This window comes from Heptranchias perlo, chromosome 38 (assembly GCF_035084215.1).
Source record: "Heptranchias perlo isolate sHepPer1 chromosome 38, sHepPer1.hap1, whole genome shotgun sequence".
Lineage (NCBI taxonomy): Eukaryota > Metazoa > Chordata > Chondrichthyes > Hexanchiformes > Hexanchidae > Heptranchias > Heptranchias perlo.
In genome coordinates, this window is record NC_090362.1 from 1,950,026 (window position 1) to 1,971,443 (window position 21,418).

Below are 21,418 nucleotides of genomic sequence, written 5' to 3' on the forward strand. Positions count from 1 at the left end.
AGATAATGGAATCTTTACTCAAAGATGTAATAGAAAAACATCTAGAAAATGAAAATATAATGAAGAATAGTCAACACAGATTTCAGAAGGGAAGGTCATGCTTGACCAACCTTATTGAATTCTTTGAAGAAGTAACAGAAAGAGTAGATAAGGATAATGCAGTAGATGTAATATATTTGGATTTTCAAAAGGCCTTCGATAAGGTACCACGTAGTCCATGTGGAGTCAGGGGACATAGAGCAGAATGGATAGCATGTTGGCTACAAAACAGAAAGCAGAGAGCAGGGGTTAAGGGTAGTGACTCAGACTGGCCAAAGGTGGAAGTGGTGTTCCACAGAGATCGGTGCTGGGACCACTGTTGTTCACAATTTACATCAACGATTTGGACTCGAGAATCGGAAGTACAATTTCAAAATTTGTGGATGGCGCCCAATTGGGAGATATATTTAATACTGAGGAGGACAGTGACAAAATACAAAAATACGTTAACCAAACTTGCAGAATGGGCGTGTAATTGGCCACTGAATTTCAATACAGGTAAGTGTGAGGTGCTGCATTTTGGTCGAAATGAACCCTGTGTTTTGTTTATACTTTTTATGTCTTTGTTAACTTGCGTCGCTACTTTTAGTGATTTATGAATCTGTATCCCGAGACCCCTCTAACCCATGTAGACTCTTATTTTCCAAGGAGTTTTACAACACAAACCTGCCTCTATCTGTTCGGTAATCTTATTCTTTTTAATGCCTTCTCCCTCTGACCTTCCCCCCACACCAGTTACTCTCCCAGTGAGGAAATTGGTCCCAGTCCTGTTCAGGTGAAGCCAATCCCTCCTGTACAGGTCACCCCTACCCCAGAACTCACCTCAATGTCCCAGGAACCTGAACCTTGATTGTTCCTCCCCTGGTCATTTGCTCTGAAATATTGTTTTCCAGATAGAGTCACCGCCCTGGTACATGGCCTCTGCCGACCCGACCTACAAATCATTCATCACCACCGCAGCATTTAACCGCAGCACCGCTGCAGCACATAAACACTGAACCACAGCTGCACTTAACCGCAGCACCACCGCAGCACTTTTTAAAAATTCGTTCACGGGATGTGGGCGTCGCTGGCAAGGCCGGCATTTATTGCCCATCCCTAATTGCCCTTGAGAAGGTGGTGGTGAGCCGCCTTCTTGAACCGCTGCAGTCCGTGCGATGAAGGTTCTCCCACAGTGCTGTTAGGAAGGGAGTTCCAGGATTTTGACCTAGGGCAAAACAAAAACAGAGTGCAGGAATTATGGAGCAGGAAAAGACAAGAACAGGTACGAGGAGGCATGAAATAAGAACAGATAATGCTGGAAAAGCTCAGCGAGTCAGGCAGCATCTGTGGAGAAAGAAACAGAGTTAATGTTTCAGGTCGATGACCTTTCATCAGTTAAAGCTTATTGACCTGAAACATTGGGGTCGATTTTCAGATGGCCGAGTGGGTGCGTTGGGGGGCGTCTGGGCTCATAAAATCGGGGAATTCTGGAGCGGGTTCGGAGCCCGGCTCCATCCTGCTCACTTCCGGGTTCCCCAATAACCCCAATTAAAGCCAGTGGGATGATAATTTAGATACTTATTTAGCTATTTGAGGTACTTGCCAGACCTCATTGACTGGAGATTTTGGCAGGGGTGCAATTTTGAAGGATCCTCAGTGTGTTTTCCGTGCTGTGGGAAACTCTCCCTGTTGGAGCAGACGTGTTTCACCAGCAGCCAGTGGGAGATGCAAAGGATTAGTTGACAGTTGGGGGGAAAACCTAATTTATTACAGCAGGGCACTCTGTTGCTTCAGACAAAGTTTTGACTGCAACACCTTTGTCTTTCCACTCAAAATTATTAATTTAGACCCAAAACTCTGCTATGCAAACACATTTACCTACTTTGCGGACCCCCTCAAACTCACACCGTCAGGATGGTGGGGGGGGCGCCATAGCTGCATTCATCACTTCATCCGAGGATGAGCAACATCACCAGCCTTGCCAGGCATGCCGTCCACCTCCGCCACGTGGAGCTCCACAGCACAGTGCTGCGCTACAGGCAACTACACAAAATAGTCGTGCAACTACACATGCACCCACTGTAGGGTGACCCAATGGGTGGCATCAAGTGTGGGTGTTCATGGTGAACCTCATGAAAGGGACTTATTACACAAGCCAGTCAAGAATGGCCAAGACGTGGCAGTAGTGGTGACAATAATAATATTTAATGTGCCATTAACAAAAATCAAATATAAATAAAAACCATGACAAACCGTCAAACACCCTTGTGCATCCCCTTTGTGCTCACAAAACCTTTGCCTTACGCTTCCGACTACTACTACGTTGTGCTTCCCCTGTGGCTGCAGCAGAGGTAGTGGCAGGTTGGGTGAGTCTGACCATGAAAGAGATGCATCAGAGGGTGAGTATGAGACAGAGCCATGAGATTGCATGAGGATTGGGTTGAGTGGTACTGGTGGGATGAGTACTGGGGAGGTGAGTAAGTGCAGGTAAGTTGAGGATGAGCTTTGAGTGGGTGTGAGGAGTGATGTGATAGAGTAGTGTCGGCAGTGCAGAATGAGTTGTGGGGTGGGGGCGGTGATGTGGAAGATGGAGTGTAGGAGAATGAGTAAGTTACTCACTTTGGCTGACCTAGTTAGGTCATTGAAGCTCTTCCTGCACTGGATCCATGGGCGGGAGATGTTGCTGCTGCTGGTGACCTCCACTGCAACCTCAAGCCAGGCCTTCTTGGTGGCAGAGACAGGCCACTTCCTCCTGTCCGCCGGGTAGAAGATCTCCCTCCTCCTCCTCACCCCATCCAGTAAGGAGGCATCATTAAACCTGGGGGAGCAGCCTTTCCCTTGGGCTGCTCCATGCTGTAATTTTGGCTGTTTGCTGCAGGAGCAGCATTGGAGGACTGCCCCTTTAAATAGGACTGACAGCCTGTGATGCGGGTGCGCAGTCCGCCCGCTGCGCAGGTTGACGACGGGAAACCCGGAAGCCGAAGTAAGTGGCTTCAATTTACTCGCGATCGCGTGGGGAACGCACCAATTTTACTGGGCGGAGGGATATAAACAGTGGTGTCCCCCACGGGTCAGGGTTGAAGCCTCATGGATACGAGCATTGGAAAACACGGACGGAGAAGTGGGGACAAACCCCCCCCCCACCAGTGAAGGTGATCTGTCTTAAAAACACCCCCACAAATTGATGTAAAGTACGTGCTTTCCACAGACAGGCTCAAGTCACTCCTCCCAAAATTAACATCCCTCTAGTGTAGAATGGAGTAAATGTTTTACCGACACTGTGTGAGGGGGGCGGGGGTCTCTCGATGGTTAGAGTGGGCCCACTTTGACTGCCTCTGGCTCAGATCCAACACAACTTCCACAGCTGCGAGATTTCTTGTCCAATGTGTGAGCAGGCGATGGCCCGCTCCCTCCCTCCAGTCCTGCTCAAAAACCGCCAAGTGGAAGATGGCCAGAGTAGGAGATCAGCCAGATGACTCCGCCATTGAATGTGAGTCCGGTGGGCATTCCTGATACAAATGTAAGATTTTTATTGCCCCATTGTTCAATAAACTCAAAGCGTTTGCCATTCCAGAGACTGTGTTATGGTAATCATCCAATTTCTTTATTTCATATAAAAAGACATCTTGGCTTCAAAGCAGATGCATTGCCTGCTGTAACCTGGCTACATTTCAGAACACGAGCGCTGTACTGTACAGAATACTTTGTGTTTGTGCTGAAAACATCTCACTCTGTAAATCGGCCTCGAATGACGAGCAAACGACCTGCGTCACTTAAAGAGTTGGACCCTGTTGACCTCAAGCACCAAACACAGCGAGCAGGTCAAGATCAAGGTCAAGTTTCCAGTTAGAATTCATTTGACAGCAATCGATCTGTTTGGGGCCTTTTCAAAGATTTACTGATTGAGGAGAGAGAATTTTTCAAGCACGATCTCGTTACGGCTTACTATTGGAATACTCGGCTTTTACAAAAAAACAGAATGATGAAGATAAGTGGTTGATGCCGACAGGGTCTCTATGCAGCTCCTAAGTAGCAATTATTTGTAGTTAAAAGCAGGGTTACACAGAATTGGAAACTCCTGTGTGTGATGTCGCATTTAATCATCTCCTCCACACAGAGAGAGCAGAGCTTTTTGATAGTCGCCCTTAGTCGAAGCCTAAAGCAAAAAGATAAGAGGTGGTTATCTACGGCTGCTCGGCTATGTCTGAAAGGCAAAAAACGTTTATACATGTAACTGAGCCAGCATCTGATCTGAGGTTGTACAATGAGCGAGCGCCATTGCTGATATCCCACCGCATCACCACCTGTCACAAAGCTTAGCTTAGAGAGAGGCTCCATGAGATACTTCTGTAATACATTTATTAAATGCATCAGACGGTAAAGACTGGGTTAGAGTGGGATTGCACGGAGTGTAAATGTTTCATGTGAATGGTTATATGTACAGCTCTATTCACCTGACCATATGAGATTCCCAGGATGAATATCCTGAACTGGTAGTGCAATTGATGTGGTCTATGTGGATTTTAGCAAGGCTTTTGACAAGGTCCCACATGGCAGATTGGTCAAAAAAGTGAAGGCCCACAGGATCCAAGGGAATGTGGAAAATTGGATCCAAAATTGGCTCAGTGGCAGGAAGCAAAGGGGAATGGTCGACGGGTGTTTTTGGGACGGGAAGGATGATCCCATTGGGGTGCCCCGAGGCTCAGTACTGGGTCCTTTGCTTTTTGTGGTATATATTAACGATTTGGACTTAAAGGTAGGGGGCATGATGGTGGTTGATGTGGTTGATAGTGAGGAGGAAAGCTGTAGACTGCAGGAAGATATCAATGGACTGGTCAGGTGGGCAGAAAAGTGGCAAATGGAGTTCAATCCAGAGAAGTGTGAGGTAATGCATTTGGGGAGGGCAAACAAGGCAAGGGAATACATGACAAATGGGAGGATACTGAGAGGTGTAGAGGAAGTGAGGGACCTTGGAGTGCATGTCCACAGATCCCTGAAGGTAGTAGGACAGGTAGATAAGGTGGTTAAGAAGGCACATGGAATACTTTCCTTTATTAGCCGAGGCATTGAATATAAGAGCAGGAGGTTATGCTGGAACTGTATAAAACACTGGTTAGGCCACAGCCTGAGTACTGTGTACAGTTCTGGTCACCACATTACAGGAGGATGTAATTGCACTAGAGAGGGTGCAGAGGAGATTTACAAGGATGTTGCCAGGACTGGAGAATTTTAGCTATGAAAGATTGGATAGGCTGGGGTTGTTTTCCTTGGAACAGAGGAGGCTGAGGAGTGATTTAATTGAGGTGTACAAAATTATGAGGGGCCCAGATAGAGTGGATAGGAAGGACCTATTTCCCTTAGCGGAGGGGTCAATAACCAGGGGGCATAGATTTAAAGTGATTGGTAGAAGGATTAGAGCAGAAATTAGGAGAATTTTTTTCATCCAGAGGGTGGTGGGGGTCTGGAACTCACTGCCTGAAAGGGTGGTGGAGGCAGAAACCCTCAACTCATTTTAAAAATACCTGGATGTGCACCTGAAGTGCCGTAACCTACAGGGCTACGGAGCAAATGCGGGAAAGTGGGATTAGGCTGGGTGGCTCGTTGAGCCTGCACGGACACGATGGGCCGAATGGCCTCTTTCTTGTGCCGTAAATTTTCTATGATTCGAACTGCAACTTTCTTTGAGACTCCAATTATAAAACAAGATTCACCAAATACAACAACAATCTTTAATGTAGATAAATTGTCCCAAAGCCCTTTAACATACGAACGTACAAATTAAGAGCAGGAGTAGGCCCCTTGAGCCTGCTCTGCCATTTGATAAGATCATGGCTGACCTGATTGCGACCTCAACCCTACTCTCCCGTCTACTACTATAACCTTTGACTCCCTTGTCAATCAGGAATCTATCTAACTCAGCGTTAAAAATATTCAATGACCCTGCCTCCACCGCTCTCTGGGGAAGGGAGTTCCACAGACTCACAACCCTCTGAGAGAAAAGAACTGCTTATAAGTACCATTCTTTCTTAAGGATTATGAAACTTGAAATCATGAATAAAAGGAACGTATGTTTTGCTGAATTGCCTGCTATCACCATTAATGTTATAAAGAGTGATACCTTTCCACTGACTGGTGCCTCTCGCTCAGTCTTCTTACTGTATTGAAGAGACAGTCAGGAACCAGGCAGCCTGGGCTAGATTTTCAACTTGCCACCTGGGTGTGAAACTGGCCTTGTGGATCGACCGGTCGCTATAGAAACCGCCCAACCTTCATTTCCAATTTAACACCCAGGGTGGCATGTTGGTACCTGAATTGCCCTGGCATCGTGCAGTCTACTCCAGTGCCCTGGTGGGCTGGCAATGCTGGGCACCGATCCTGGTCATGACTCCAGTCGAATGGAATTCAAGATGACCCAAGTCTGATTTCCAGATAAACCCCTTGCTGCCTGTAACCAGCAACGTCAAACCCAATGGGCTAAGAATGGCCGACTGAGAAACAGGAGCATGATCTCCCCGTGCACGTTTCTGATCTTCAGAGTCAGGCATGATGATGCTAGGAAATCATAGCATCATTGTAGGTTCAGCACAGGAGGAGGCCATTTGGCCCATCGTGCCTGTGCTAGCTCTTTGAAGGAGCTATCCAATTAGTCCCATTTCCCCTGCTCTTTCCGCATAGCCCTGTAATTTTTTTTCCCTTCAAATATTTATCCAATTCCCTTTTTTGGATAAATACTCGAAGGAATACGTGCCCACTTAGGGCACGCGCGGTTATCATTAAAGAGTCCCAGGTCAGGTATGGCACGGGTTGGATACAGACTGAAGCCCCAACAATGTGCCTTAGACCCAACCTCGAAAGAGCAGTCCCCTCCAGTTAGGTTTGACCCAGCATTCACCCCCGCCCCCGTCACTTCCAACAGGGGTAACTGGAGGGCGATCAGAAATCGGGAGAGCCCTAATCTCCCTGCTCGACCCCAGAGGTGCTGAAGGGGACTGTCCCCATAGCTGACATCAGCTACTCATCGGGCAAACTGACTGAACATTGGGGGATTGGTGCATCACGTAAAGAAACACGTTCAATGATCCAACATTCCAAGTATCCCCTTGGAGTCGGCAACTGTCACTGGGAATGCAATCTTTAAGTATCCACATCTATTAAGGATGCAGCAAACTCCCCCAATAAACTCGAGGAAACATGCGACAATGCACTATGGTCCCTTCCCCTTGGATGGACAGGTACTCACTATTATACATTGCTGGAGAGATTTGCCAGTTTTTTTCTTGAATTCTTTGCGGATGCACAGCAGATCAATTTCACAGCGGGACACCATGATTCTGGTTAACACGTCCTTCTTCAGATCTCCCTGCAAATAATAAATCTCATTTTAGTTTCTACTTTCCTTCAGAGGCCGCCTGGCAGAACAGTCGCTGTTTCTTTCAAAAAGCATTCCAGGCTGTAAAGTTTGGTGAGGTTCCTTACCGAGAGCATTTGGGATAACTTGTCCGCAAAAAACTCAGGGGTGTTCTGGATACATTGCACTGTAAAGAGACACAAAAATAAGGCTATTATCAGGACAATCCCGAGCTGTTAGATATTGATTACACGTATTAGCAAAATAAGCCCGTCCTCGTGTAAGCAGTGTAGATGAAAACATAAAATTACAAAGGGATATTGATAGATTAGGTAAATGGGCAAAGCTGTGGCAAATGGAATTCAATGTAGACAAATGTGAGGCCATCCACTTTGGATCAAAAAAGGATAGAACAGGGTACTTTCTAAATGGTAAAAAGTTAAAAACAGTGGATGTCCAAAGGGACTTAGGGGTTCAGGTACATAGATCATTGAAGTGTCATGAACAGGTGCAGAAAATAATCAAGAAGGCTAATGGAATGCTGGCCTTTATATCTAGAGGACTAGAGTACAAGGGGGCAGAAGTTATGCTGCAGCTGTACAAAACCCTGGTTAGACCGCACCTGGAGTACTGTGAGCAGTTCTGGGCACCGCACCTTCGGAAGGACATATTGGCCTTGGAGGGAGTGCAGCGTAGGTTTACTAGAATGATACCCGGACTTCAAGGGTTAAGTTACGAGGAGAGATTACACAAATTGGGGTTGTATTCTCTAGAGTTTAGAAGGTTAAGGGGTGATCTGATTGAAGTTTATAAGATATTAAGGGGAACGGATAGGGTGGATAGAGAGAAACTATTTCCGCTGGTTGGGGATTCTAGGAGTAGGGGGCACAGTCTAAAAATTAGAGCCAGACCTTTCAGGAGCGAGATTAGAAAACATTTCTACACACAAAGGGTGGTAGAAGTTTGGAACTCTCTTCCGCAAACGGCAATTGATACTAGCTCAATTGCTAAATTTAAATGTGAGATCGATAGCTTTTTGGCAACCAAAGGTATTAAGGGATATGGGCCAAAGGCAGGTATATGGAGTTAGATCACAGATCAGCCATGATCTTATCAAATGGCGGAGCAGGCTCGAGGGGCTGAATGGCCTACTCCTGTTCCTATGTTCCTATGTTACCTGGAATCTCTCCCCACAGTGGACATCCTCGGCAGTCTGGGGTCAACCTGCTGTCAGCTGATGTAAGGAGAAGTGTCATCTGCTTCCTCTCTCAGTCCTCCCACCACTGGGGAGGGGAGGAATGGAGGAGGCCATGGCTGATCCATGTGGCCATTCTCCCTCGGAGCACATGGTGGGGACACACTGGGTCCTGTCAGTCGGGAAGGATCAGGGTTCAAACCTTCAAACACATCTTCAGGAGTTCAGGGCCTGTGATGTTGAAAGTGAAGGCCATTTCTGAAGGATCTTAAATCATCGACCCCTCCACCCATCAAACTCAATCTTAGTGACAAGTGTAAGCAAGAAACATAGTGAAGTCCACGACATTAGTGCAAGAGGTGAAATGTGACAGGTCTCACTTACCCAGGCCTACAAAATTATTCCTCAGATCTTTCGTGACCTCCTTATTGATGCTTTCAATCATATCGTAGCTGCTGTAGGATTTGTATCGACCGAAAACTAACCAGAGGAAAAATCAAATTAGAGCATTGCCGGAAAGCTAACCATTGCCAGTAAAAGCTAACCAATGCCGGTGAAAGCTAACCAATGCCGGTAAAAGCTAACCAATGCCGGTGAAAGCTAACCAATGCCGGTAAAAGCTAACCAATGCCGGTGAAAGCTAACCAATGCCGGTGAAAGCTAACCATTGCCGGTAAAAGCTAACCAATGCCGGTGAAAGCTAACCATTGCCGGTAAAAGCTAACCAATGCCGGTGAAAGCTAACCATTGCCGGTAAAAGCTAACCAATGCCGGTGAAAGCTAACCATTGCCGGTAAAAGCTAACCAATGCCGGTGAAAGCTAACCATTGCCGGTAAAAGCTAACCATTGCCAGTAAAAGCTAACAATTTCCGGTGAAAGCTAACTATTGCCAGTGAAAGCTAACCATTGCCGGTAAAAGCTAACAATTTCCGGTGAAAGCTAACCATTGCCAGTAAAAGCTAACAATTTCCGGTGAAAGCTAACTATTGCCAGTGAAAGCTAACCATTGCCGGTAAAAGCTAACAATTTCCGGTGAAAGCTAACTATTGCCAGTGAAAGCTAACCATTGCCAGTAAAAGCTAACAATTTCCGGTGAAAGCTAACTATTGCCAGTGAAAGCTAACCATTGCCAGTAAAAGCTAACAATTTCCGGTGAAAGCTAACTATTGCCAGTGAAAGCTAACCATTGCCGGTAAAAGCTAACAATTTCCGGTGAAAGCTAACCATTGCCAGTAAAAGCTAACAATTTCCGGTGAAAGCTAACTATTGCCAGTGAAAGCTAACCATTGCCGGTAAAAGCTAACAATTTCCGGTGAAAGCTAACTATTGCCAGTGAAAGCTAACCATTGCCAGTAAAAGCTAACAATTTCCGGTGAAAGCTAACTATTGCCAGTGAAAGCTAACCATTGCCGGTAAAAGCTAACAATTTCCGGTGAAAGCTAACCATTGCCAGTGAAAGCTAACAACTTCCGGTGAAAGCTAACCATTGCCAGTAAAAGCTAACAATTTCCGGTGAAAGCTAACCATTGCCAGTAAAAGCTAACAATTTCCGGTGAAAGCTAACTATTGCCAGTGAAAGCTAACCATTGCCGGTAAAAGCTAACAATTTCCGGTGAAAGCTAACCATTGCCAGTGAAAGCTAACAATTTCCGGTGAAAGCTAACAATTTCCGGTGAAAGCTAACCATTGCCAGTAAAAGCTAACAATTTCCGGTGAAAGCTAACTATTGCCAGTGAAAGCTAACCATTGCCGGTAAAAGCTAACAATTTCCGGTGAAAGCTAACCATTGCCGGTGTCGTTATACTGAGGAATGTAAAACTGCTTTACACCAAAATCAGTCTCAGTTACCCGAAGAACTCATTTCGAGCAGATTGTGTTGGTTCCTACAGCCTGTACACTCTGCTTCACTATTTCCTGCACCCCGGTTCACTATTTCCTGCACCCCGGTTCACTATTTCCTGCACCCTGGTTCACTATTTCCTGCACCCTGGGACATTATTTCCTGCACCTTGGTTCACTATTTCCTGCACCCTGCTTCACTATTTCCTGCACCTTGGTTCACTATTTCCTGCACCTTGGTTCACTATTTCCTGCACCCTGCTTCACTATTTCCTGCACCTTGGTTCACTATTTCCTGCACCCTGGTTCACTATTTCCTGCACCCTGGGACATTATTTCCTGCACCTTGGTTCACTATTTCCTACACCTTGGTTCACTATTTCCTGCACCTTGGTTCACTATTTCCTGCACCCTGCTTCACTTTGATTCACTATTTCCTGCACCCTGGTTCACTATTTCCTGCACCCTGCTTCACTTTGATTCACTATTTCCTGCACCCTGGTTCACTATTTCCTGTGCCCTGGTTCACTTTGATTCACTATTTCCTGCTCCCTGGTTCACTTTGATTCACTATTTCCTGCACCCTGGTTCACTATTTCCTGCGCCATGGTTCACTATTTCCTGCGTCCTGTGCACCCTGGTTCACTATTTCCTGCACCCTGCTTCACTTTGATTCACTATTTCCTGCACCCTGGTTCACTATTTCCTGCACCCTGCTTCACTTTGATTCACTATTTCCTGCTCCCTGGTTCACTATTTCCTGCACCTTGCTTCACTTTGATTCACTATTTCCTGCACCCTGGTTCACTATTTCCTGCACCCTGCTTCACTTTGATTCACTATTTCCTGCACCCTGCTTCACTTTGATTCACTATTTCCTGCACCCTGCTTCACTTTGATTCACTATTTCCTGCACCCTGTGTTACCCTCAGCCATTTGATTACCTTTGTTGAGATGAGGAATACTCCTCTCAGTCATTATTGTGATCCACTTGCCAACATCTGTTCCTTTTCTCTTCACTCCGGCTTCGTAGAGATCCTGAGGAGACAAACATCTGGAATGTGATCAATGAACAAAACAGCCCTGCCCCAGGCCAGTGCGCGGCAACCCTGCCCCAGGCCAGTGCGCGGCAACCCTGCCCCAGGCCAGTGCGCGGCAACCCTGCCCCAGGCCTGTGTGCGGCAACCCTGCCCCAGGCCTGTGCGCGGCAACCCTGCCCCAGGCCAGTGCGCTGCAACCCTGCCCCAGGCCTGTGCGCGGCAACCCTGCCCCAGGCCAGTGCGCTGCAACCCTGCCCCAGGCCTGTGCGCGGCAACCCTGCCCCAGGCCTGTGCGCGGCAACCCTGCCCCAGGCCTGTGCGCGGCAACCCTGCCCCAGGCCTGTGCGCGGCAACCCTGCCCCAGGCCTGTGCGCTAACTCATGAGGAGCATGATCATTGGACAACTGTCAAGAGCTCTACAGGGGGTTACAGTAAGCAGCAGCACTCAGCGTGGGATGTGGGCGTCTAACGTCCTTAGACGGAGCAGACACACACCACCCTATCAGTCAGGCTTTGGCACCATCTCCTTGTCTTGCTGCAACCTGCTGTCAATGGGCATGGAGCTCCCAACACTGGGCACACTTACCCACTTACCCACTACCAACCTGAGTCCTGGCCAATTAACCCCACCCCCATTATGTCATTGGCTGTTGTTTGACCGATGGTCACGGTGGCGTTAAGCATGAGTCGGGGGTTCCGATGAAATCTAGTTTCACCCAGCGCAATTAGAGACTGGTACATACCCGGGCATCCACGTCAATCAGGTCCATATCAATCACATTGGTAGCTTCGGATCGGCTGCCCTGCACAGAGAGAAGGACCACTTACAAACTCATTTATTTAGGGCCACAATTAATTTCAAGTACATGTTACATGGGCCCAGTTGGAAGAATTCAGTTACTCCATTAAAGCCTTAGTCAGGGCCAGTGGTGAACATGACCAACCTCCTGAGCACCTTGCAATTATTGGTCCTTCTTTCCTCTACCTGCTCTGGATGGTTACCTTTAATGGTTCACTGTCTACTCCTTCTCATGCCGGAGCTGGTTAATTTCTTTTCCTTTTTGCTGTCTTTCTCTCTCTCTCTCTCTCTGTTTGGTTTGGTCTCTTGCAGTCTTGGTTCTCCCAGATCTCCAAACATTCCCTCTGGTCCATTCCTACCCCTTTAGTTCCTCACCCCCCGGAAAGGAAGACCGTGACGACAGGGATTAGGTGTGACTGAGGAGGAGGAGGGAGTGTAAGGCCAGGCTATTGTCCAAGGGATCTACACCCACCTTGGACTTCAGATAGACAATGACCCGCCCCCTACAGATGGTTGATTCCAACTTGAATTTGCCTCAACTACTGACCGAAGACCTCAGTGTAATCTGTCAGTAATCTCAGTTATAGTCCCAATCTCTTGATCAATATATGGTGACAACTGTACGATTACAATCCTGACAACACTCAGGGACAACAGAGCCCACAGGCCCCACTAAAGACCTGAACTGGTTGGGAGTAACTGCACAAGTGATTTAACTGAAGTATCCGGGCTTTAGAATCAGGGGACCAAATGGTCAGAAAGAGTTTGTTACCAGTTTGTTTTAGCCCCTGACTTACTTCAATCGAGACTTGTCATTGGATGAGGTGGGATTCACATGACATCATGTCAGTCGCGTTCAGCTTCTGCTCTGGCGATGCGAGACGGTGCATTAAACCAGAGCTAAGTGTGCTCTCTGGGGTAATGTTCCCCCGACCCCCTGCCCTGAGATCAGGGTGAATCCCGGAGAGACGGGAATCAGAGGTCCCCCCAACCATGGACACTGTGCTCAATAACCCCTAAATTCCTCGGGTCGCCATCCCATTGGTTACACAGCTGCCAATGCCAGGAAAGGTGCTATATAAATGCAAGTCTGTCTTTCTTAAGATATATTTAAGATGTAATTCAGAACACACCTTTGCTAAAGCACACAGAAGCTTGCAGAAATCTCCAGAAGTATCTCCTTCGATATCCTTCCTCATTTCTTTCTTGTAAACTGTAAAGGTGAAAGTTTTAAAGTCACAGTTAATACTGCTTTCATTCTGTGTTTGAACACGGGCTGAGATAATCCTCCCGTTACAATCAATGGCTTTATCACATCTAGCGAGGGCTGTGAACCACTATTAACCTGGTCATATAATAATCCTATGTCCGCTGTTTAATGGAGCTGCTAACCCATTTAAACAGGGTAATGTCTCCATTAACAGGGCAGTGCAATGTGTTCACCATCCCACATTAACTCCACCTTACTCAATAAGAGGCTTATCTTAAACCTTTTGAGAGTGAAAAAACATTCCAAGGCCTTTCAGAGACGTAATCAGTCAATTGGCACCGAAGGATGGTCAAAAGTTTGGTCAAAAAGATGGGTCTTAAGGAGTTTTTTAAAGAATTAAATGTACAGATTTAACACAATTAACAGCTGTGCACATGGCCCCAAACCTAAGTTAATATGAATCCATGTCTGGAAACACTTCTTCACACAAAGGGGGGTGGAAATCTGGAACTCTCTCCCCCCAAAAAGCTGTTGAGGCTGGGGGTCAATTGAAAATGTCAAAACTGAGATGGATAGATTGTTGGGTGAGGGTATTAAGGGTTACAGAACCAAGGGGGGGTAAATGGAGTTAAGATACAGATCAGCCATGATCTGATTGAATTACAGAACAGGCTCGAGGGAAGTGGCAGTAGGGATTGTGGATGCTTTGGTGATAGTTTTCCAAAATTCCCTGGACTCAGGAGAGGTCCCGGCAGATTGGAAAACTGCTAATGTAACACCGTTATTTAAAAAGGGTAGTAGGCAGAAGGCTGGAAATTATAGGCCAGTTAGCTTAACATCTGTGGTGGGTAAAATTTTGGAGTCTATTATTAAGGAGACAGTAACGGAACATTTAGATAAGCATAATTTAATAGGACAAAGTCAGCATGGCTTTATGAAGGGGAAGTCATGTCTGACAAATTTGCTTGAGTTCTTTGAGGATATAACGTACAGGGTGGATAAAGGGGAACCAGTGGACGTAGTGTATTTAGACTTCCAGAAGGCATTCGACAAGGTGCCACATAAAAGATTATTACTTAAGATAAAAAATCACGGGATTGGGGGTAATATTCTGGCATGGGTGGAGGATTGGTTATCAAACAGGAAGCAGAGAGTTGGGATAAATGGTTCATTTTCGGACTGGCAACCAGTAACCAGTGGTGTTCCACAGGGGTCGGTGCTGGGTCCCCAACTCTTTACAATCTATATTAACGATTTGGAGGAGGGGACCGAGTGCAACATATCAAAATTTGCAGATGATACAAAGATGGGAGGGAAAGTAGAGAGTGAGGAGGACATAAAAAACCTGCAAGGGAATATAGACAGGCTGGGTGAGTGGGCGGAGATTTGGCAGATGCAATATAATATTGGAAAATGTGAGGTTATGCACTTTGGCAGGAAAAATCAGAGAGCAAGTTATTATCTTGATGGCAAGAGACTGGAAAGTACTGCAGTACAAAGGGATCTGGGGGTCCTAGTGCAAGAAAATCAAAAAGTTGGTATGCAGGTGCAGCAGGTGATCAAGAAAGCCAACGGAATGTTGGCTTTTATTGCTAGGGGGATAGAATATAAAAACAAGGAGGTATTGCTGCAGTTATATAAGGTATTGGTGAGACCGCACCTGGAATACTGCATACAGTTTTGGTCTCCATACTTAAGAAAAGACATACTTGCTCTCGAGGCAGTACAAAGAAGGTTCACTCGGTTAATCCCGGGGATGAGGGGGCGGACATATGAGGAGAGGTTGAGTAGATTGGGACTCTACTCATTGGAGTTCAGAAGAATGAGAGGCGATCTTATTGAAACATATAAGATTGTGAAGGGTCTTGATCGGGTGGATGCAGTAAGGATGTTCCCAAAGATGGGTGAAACTAGAACTAGGGGGCATAATCTTAGAATAAGGGGCTGCTCTTTCAAAACTGAGATGAGGAGAAACTTCTTCACTCAGAGGGTGGTAGGTCTGTGGAATTTGCTGCCCCAGGAAGCTGTGGAAGCTACATCATTAGATAAATTTAAAACAGAAATAGACAGTTTCCTAGAAGTAAAGGGAATTAGGGGTTATGGGGAGCGGGCAGGAAATTGGACATGAAGCTGAGTTCGGATCGGTCAATGCCCTGTGGGTGGCGGAGAGGGCCCAGGGGCTATGTGGCCGGGTCCTGCTCCGACTTCTTGTGTTCTTTAGATTTGTGGTTGGGATCAGATCAGCCATGATCTTATTGAATGGCGGAGCAGGCTCGAGGGGCCGATTGGCCGACTCCTGCTCCAATTTCTTATGTTCTTATGTTCTTATGTTCTCCTGTTCCTATGCATGATTTGGGCTTGGGTTTTTGGGGATTTGACCCAACTATGACTTTATAAACTGGGCAGGAATTGGTCAGTGCTAAAGAGCAAAGGAATGCTGGATTTTTTTTCAACAGTTCATAAGTATCATAGTATCATAGTAGGTGCAGCACTAGAGGAGGCCATTCAGCCCATCGTGCCTGTGCTAGCTCTTTGAAAGATCTATCCAATTAGCCCCATTCTTCTGTTCTTTCCCCATAGCCCTGCAAATTTCTCCCCTTCAAGTATTTATTTATCTAATTTCCTTTTGAAAGTTATTATTGAATCTGCTTCCACCGCCCTTTCAGGCAGCGCATTCCAGATCATAACAACTCGCTGCGTAAAAAAATGTTTCCTCATGGCTCTTTTGCCGATCACCTTAAATCTGTGTCCTCTGGTTACCGACCCTTCTGCCACTGGAAACAGTTTCTCCTTATTTACTCTGTCAAAACCGTTCATGATTTTGAACACCTCGATCAAATCTCCTCTTAACCTTCTCTGTTCTGAGGAGAACAACCCCAGCTTCTCCAGTCTCTCCACATAACTGAAGTCCCTCATCCCTGGTACCATTCTAGTAAATCTCTTCTGCACCCTCTCTAAGGCCTTGACATCCTTCCTAAAGTGTGGTGCCCAGAATTGGACACAATACTCCAGCTGAGGCCTAACCAGTGTTTTATATCTTTTAAAGAGTCCAGAACTAGGGGTCATAGTCTCAGGATAAGGGATCGGCCATTTAGGACTGAGATGAGGAGAAATTTCTTCACTCAGAGGGTTGTGAATCTTTGGAATTCTCTACCCCAGAGGGCTGTGGATGCTGAGTCATTGAGTACATTCAAGGCGGAGATCGATAGATTTTTGGACTCTAGGGGAATCAAGGGATATGGGGATCGGGCGGGAAAGTGGAGTTGAGGTCGAAGATCAGCCATGACCTGATTGAATGGTGGAGCAGGCTCGAGGGGCCGGATGGCCTACTCTTATGTTCTTAGAAAGGTTTAGCATAACTTCCTTGCTCTTGTGTTCTATGCCTCTATTAATAAAGCCCAGGATCCCATATGCTTTTTTAACAGCCTTCTCAACTTGTCCTGCCACCTTCAAAGATTTGTGTACATATACCCCCAGGTCTCTCTGTTCCTGCACCCCCTTTAAAATTGTACCATTTAGTTTATATTGCCTCTCCTCATTCTTCCTATCAAAATGTATCACTTCACACTTCTCTGCGTTAAATTTCATCTGCCATGTGTCTGCCCATTTCACCAGTCTGTTTATGTCCTCCTGAAGTCTGTTACTATCCTCCACATTGTTTACTACATTTCCAATTTTCGTGTCATCTACAAACTTTGAAATTATACCCTCTATACCCAAGTTCAGGTCATTAATATATATCAATAAGTGTAGTGGTCCTAATACTGACCCCTGGGGGACATCACTGTATACTTCCCTCCAGTCTGAAAAACAACCGTTCATCACTACTCTCTGCTTTCTGTCCTTTAGCCAATTTTGTATCCACACTGCCACTGTCCTTTTAATCCGTAGGCTTTAATTGTGCTAACAAGTCTATTATGTGGTACTTTATCAAATACCTAGGTTGTCTCCTCATGCTCATTTTGTTTCCACATATTGGATCTGCTACAATAGATTTTCCTTCTCATTTTACAGCAGCTCCATGAATCATACCCTTAACGTGTGTTGGGACAGTCTCACTGTGTGGAATGTTTGAGTGAGTTCACACAATAAGACTGAATTTCAAATACTGTAAGGAACAGGTTGACAAGGACTGGGACTGGGAGTGGGAGTGGGACTGGGAGTGGGACTGGGAGTGGGACTGGGACTGGGACTGGGACTGGGAGTGGGACTGGGACTGGGACTGGGAGTGGGACTGGGACTGGGACTGGGAGTGGGACTGGGACTGGGAGTGGGACTGGGACTGGGACTGGGAGTGGGACTGGGACTGGGACTGGGAGTGGGACTGGGACTGGGACTGGGAGTGGGACTGGGACTGGGACTGGGAGTGGGACTGGGACTGGGACTGGGAGTGGGACTGGGACTGGGACTGGGAGTGGGACTGGGACTGGGAGTGGGACTGGGACTGGGAGTGGGACTGGGACTGGGACTGGGACTGGGAGTGGGACTGGGAGTGGGACTGGGAGTGGGACTGGGACTGGGAGTGGGACTGGGACTGGGAGTGGGACTGGGACTGGGAGTGGGACTGGGACTGGGAGTGGGACTGGGAGTGGGACTGGGACTGGGAGTGGGACTGGGAGTGGGACTGGGACTGGGAGTGGGACTGGGAGTGGGACTGGGACTGGGACTGGGAGTGGGACTGGGAGTGGGACTAGTGCTTTTTGTTCCTTGTGTTTGACTCCCAGCACCCACAGGACCATCTGGGAGGTCAAAGTTCTCACGCAGTTCGATATTATCACAAAACGTCAAATATGGAGGGGAAAGCAAGGATCTCACTAACTGTAAATGCTTTAAGAGTAACTAAGAGGTGATGATGGAGCGAGAGGGGGAAAGGATAAAGGGAGAAGGTGAGTGATCTGTGGGAGAGGCAGAAGGAGAGTGGATCAGTTACACACATTGTACCACAGCATCTGTCTGACAACTGATCAGATTCACTCTGAATCCACAAGGAGTGGTTGAGGCGGATTGTATAGACGCAATTAAGGGGAAGCTGGATAAACACACGAGGGAGAAAGGAATAGAAGGGTATGCTGATAGGGTGAGATGAAGTAGGGTGAGAGGAGGCTTGTGTGGAACATAAACACCAGCATAGACCAGCTGGGCCGAATGGCCTGTTTCTGTGCTGTACATTCTATGAATTATTGAAATATTCACAGTATTTAAGTGTTACCGAGCGTCTGTGCTGAGATCAGATTGCTCCTCACTTACCCTCCTGATAGGCCTTGCACAGGTCCTGAGTCTCCTTGTTTGTGCGAGAGCACATGATCTCAATCAGAGTGGCTTCATTGGTTCCCAGCCCCTGTAAACAGCGGATTTTTGTAAAACTGCATCAATATTTTTCACAAGTTCAGCAGCAGGATTTACTGGGCAGAAATTACAAGCCGTTCACAGCTCGCAATAGAATTTTAGCTCGTGGAAAGGAAGTGGCTCTTTCTGGGAGACTAATCCATGGGATCTTTCTTCACCCAGTGAAGCCTGTGTTCCACACGGACACCAGGGCCCCACACGGACCTGTATTCCACACGGACCTGTATTCCACACGGACCTGTATTCCACACGGACCTGTGCTCCACACGGACCTGTGCTCCACACGGACACCAGGGCCCCACACGGACCTGTGCTCCACACGGACCTGTGCTCCACACGGACACCTGTGCCGGCACTTTACACATTTAATGTTTGCAGTTTGTTGAGTTCTGAGCGAACAGTCAAAGCCCACCTCCCGCAGTCGCAGCTAACGGCCAGCAGATGGCACATGGGGCACTGTCTGGGGCCGAATGCGGAGAAATATCGAAACCCGAGTTCAGCTCTGGACAAACAATCGTCACCAAAACTGAACAAAACGTCCAAATTCATTAATAACACGATGTCCAGCTCACCTGATTAGTAAACATTGTGTTCCCACCCCATTAAGAGCAGGAAAGTCCTTGGTTCAATCCCTATGCTAAACACTGATCGAAGACAGGCACCAATGGGGAAACAATCAGTGTGAGTGTGAGTGAGAATGTGTATCTGTGCATATACATGTGAGTGTGAGTGTGAGAATGTGTGTGTGAATGTGTTTGTGAGCATGAGTGCGTGTGTCTTTGTCTGTGAGTGTGCCTGTGTGAGTCTGTGTGTGTTTGTGTCGGTCAGTGTGACCGTGCATGTGTGTGGAGGTTGCGTTGTGAGTGTGAGCGTGTGTGAGTGAGTGAATGAGTGTGAGAGTGTGTGAGAGTGTGTGAGCGAGAGTGAGTGAGTGAGAGTGTGAGAGTATGTGTGTGAGAGTGTGTGAGCGAGAGTGAGTGAGTGAGAGTGTGAGTGAGTGAGAGTGTGAGTAAGTGAGTGTGAGAGTGAGTGTGTGAGAGTGAGTGTGTGAGAGTGAGTGTGTGTGAGTGAGTGTGTGAGAGTGAGTGTGTGTGAGTGAGAGTGAGTGAGTGAGAGTGAGTATGTGTGTGAGTGAGTGTGTGTGTGAGAGTGAGTGAGTGAGAGTGTGAGTGAGTGTGTGAGAGTGAGTGTGTGAGAGTGAGTGTGTGAGAGTGAGTGTGTGTGAGTGAGAGTGAGTGAGTGAGAGTGAGTATGTGTGTGAGTGAGTGTGTGTGTGAGAGTGAGAGTGTGAGAGTGAGTATGTGTGTGAGAGTGAGTGTGAGAGTGTGTGAGAGTGTGAGAGTGAGTATGCGTGAGAGTGAGTGTGTGTATGAGAGTGAGTGAGAGTGAGTAAGTGAGTGTATGAGAGTGTGAGTGAGTGAGTGTGTGAGAGTGAGTGTGTGAGAGTGAGTGTGAGAGTGTGTGAGAGTGTGAGAGTGAGTATGCGTGAGAGTGAGTGTGTGTATGAGAGTGAGTGAGTGAGTGAGAGTGAGTAAGTGAGTGTATGAGAGTGTGAGTGTGAGAGTGTGAGAGTGAGTATGCGTGTGTGCATGTGTGAGTGTGAGAGCAGGACTGGACTCAGTTGTGACGCTCTCCGTGTTTACTCCACACTGTCACTCATTGTCCACACTCACACGTACCATGGCAGGTTGGGGGGGGGCAGGAGGAGGGGAGGAGATTCTTGGGGCCTGAAACTCCTGCTCCACGGGGACACTTTCTCCACTGGGGGAGGGCCAGAGTTTGGAGCAGGGACTGGTTGTGCCGGATTCCGTCCTGTGTAACTCTCCCACCACGGCAGCAGGTGAGTCTGCTGGTTACCTGCTGGTTACCTGCTGGTTACCTGCTCTACACCCTGAAAGGCCTGATATAACTCTCAGCAGCTGGGAGCCAGCATGAGTTCCACACTGAGCTTTGTTGAGACTGAGGAGGGGGCTTCACTGCCCAAATAAAAATGCAATTTGGCTCCTTTAGGGGCTGAAGGCAAACGAGGTCGATGTTTGTTGGGCCCACGATGGGTCTCTGTTGGTCTGAATCACCCCTCGATCGACAGCCGCCTGCCCCGGACATGATAATGAGCTAAGATGGCCTCTTCCTCCAGGGGCGATGGGACTTCTGTCGGCAGAGGGGCGATCCTGGAATTTCAGCCCCACTGTTTTTAGAGACAGCTTTTCCAGGAACAGGGCCAGTTATTCCCGACCCTCAGTGGGGAGTGCGTAAAGATTCCAGGTTGTCAAATTGGGGCGAGGGAGGGAAATCATAAATTCTTACAGCACAGGGGGAGGCCATTCAGCCCATCGTGCCTGTGCTAGCTCTTTGAAAGAGCTATCCAATTAGTCCCATTCCCCTGCTCTTTCCCCATAGCCCTGTAAATATTTTCCCTTCAAGTATTTATCCAATTCCCTTTTGAAAGTTACTATTGAATCTGCTCCCACCGCCCTTTCAGGCAGCGCATTCCAGATCATTAAAAACATTCTCCTCATCTCCCCTCCAGTTCAAGCAAACGATCAACTCTAGACCTGGGCTGGATTCCTCTGAGCTTGGGCTGACCCCACCATGACCCCAGCCCAGTATCCTGAGAGA

At 47.3% G+C, this 21,418-nt stretch overlaps 1 protein-coding gene across 2 annotated transcripts in view; it reads right to left on the reverse strand.

The window, feature by feature from the left end:
• Nucleotides 1-3,603: 3,603 nt before the first annotated feature.
• The window catches only part of LOC137304654 (annexin A2-like), a 35,372-nt gene continuing 17,557 nt past the window's right edge, over nucleotides 3,604-21,418 (reverse strand). For both annotated transcript variants that reach the window (XM_067973299.1, XM_067973300.1), the window contains exons 6-13: nucleotides 18,701-18,791; nucleotides 13,377-13,456; nucleotides 12,188-12,247; nucleotides 11,349-11,442; nucleotides 8,949-9,044; nucleotides 7,498-7,556; nucleotides 7,262-7,381; nucleotides 3,604-4,177 (exon numbers count right to left, since the gene is read on the reverse strand). In XM_067973299.1, the coding sequence (XP_067829400.1) occupies nucleotides 4,118-4,177; nucleotides 7,262-7,381; nucleotides 7,498-7,556; nucleotides 8,949-9,044; nucleotides 11,349-11,442; nucleotides 12,188-12,247; nucleotides 13,377-13,456; nucleotides 18,701-18,791 (660 nt within the window). In that variant the 3' untranslated portion in view covers nucleotides 3,604-4,117. The remainder of the gene's footprint in view (nucleotides 4,178-7,261; nucleotides 7,382-7,497; nucleotides 7,557-8,948; nucleotides 9,045-11,348; nucleotides 11,443-12,187; nucleotides 12,248-13,376; nucleotides 13,457-18,700; nucleotides 18,792-21,418) is intronic.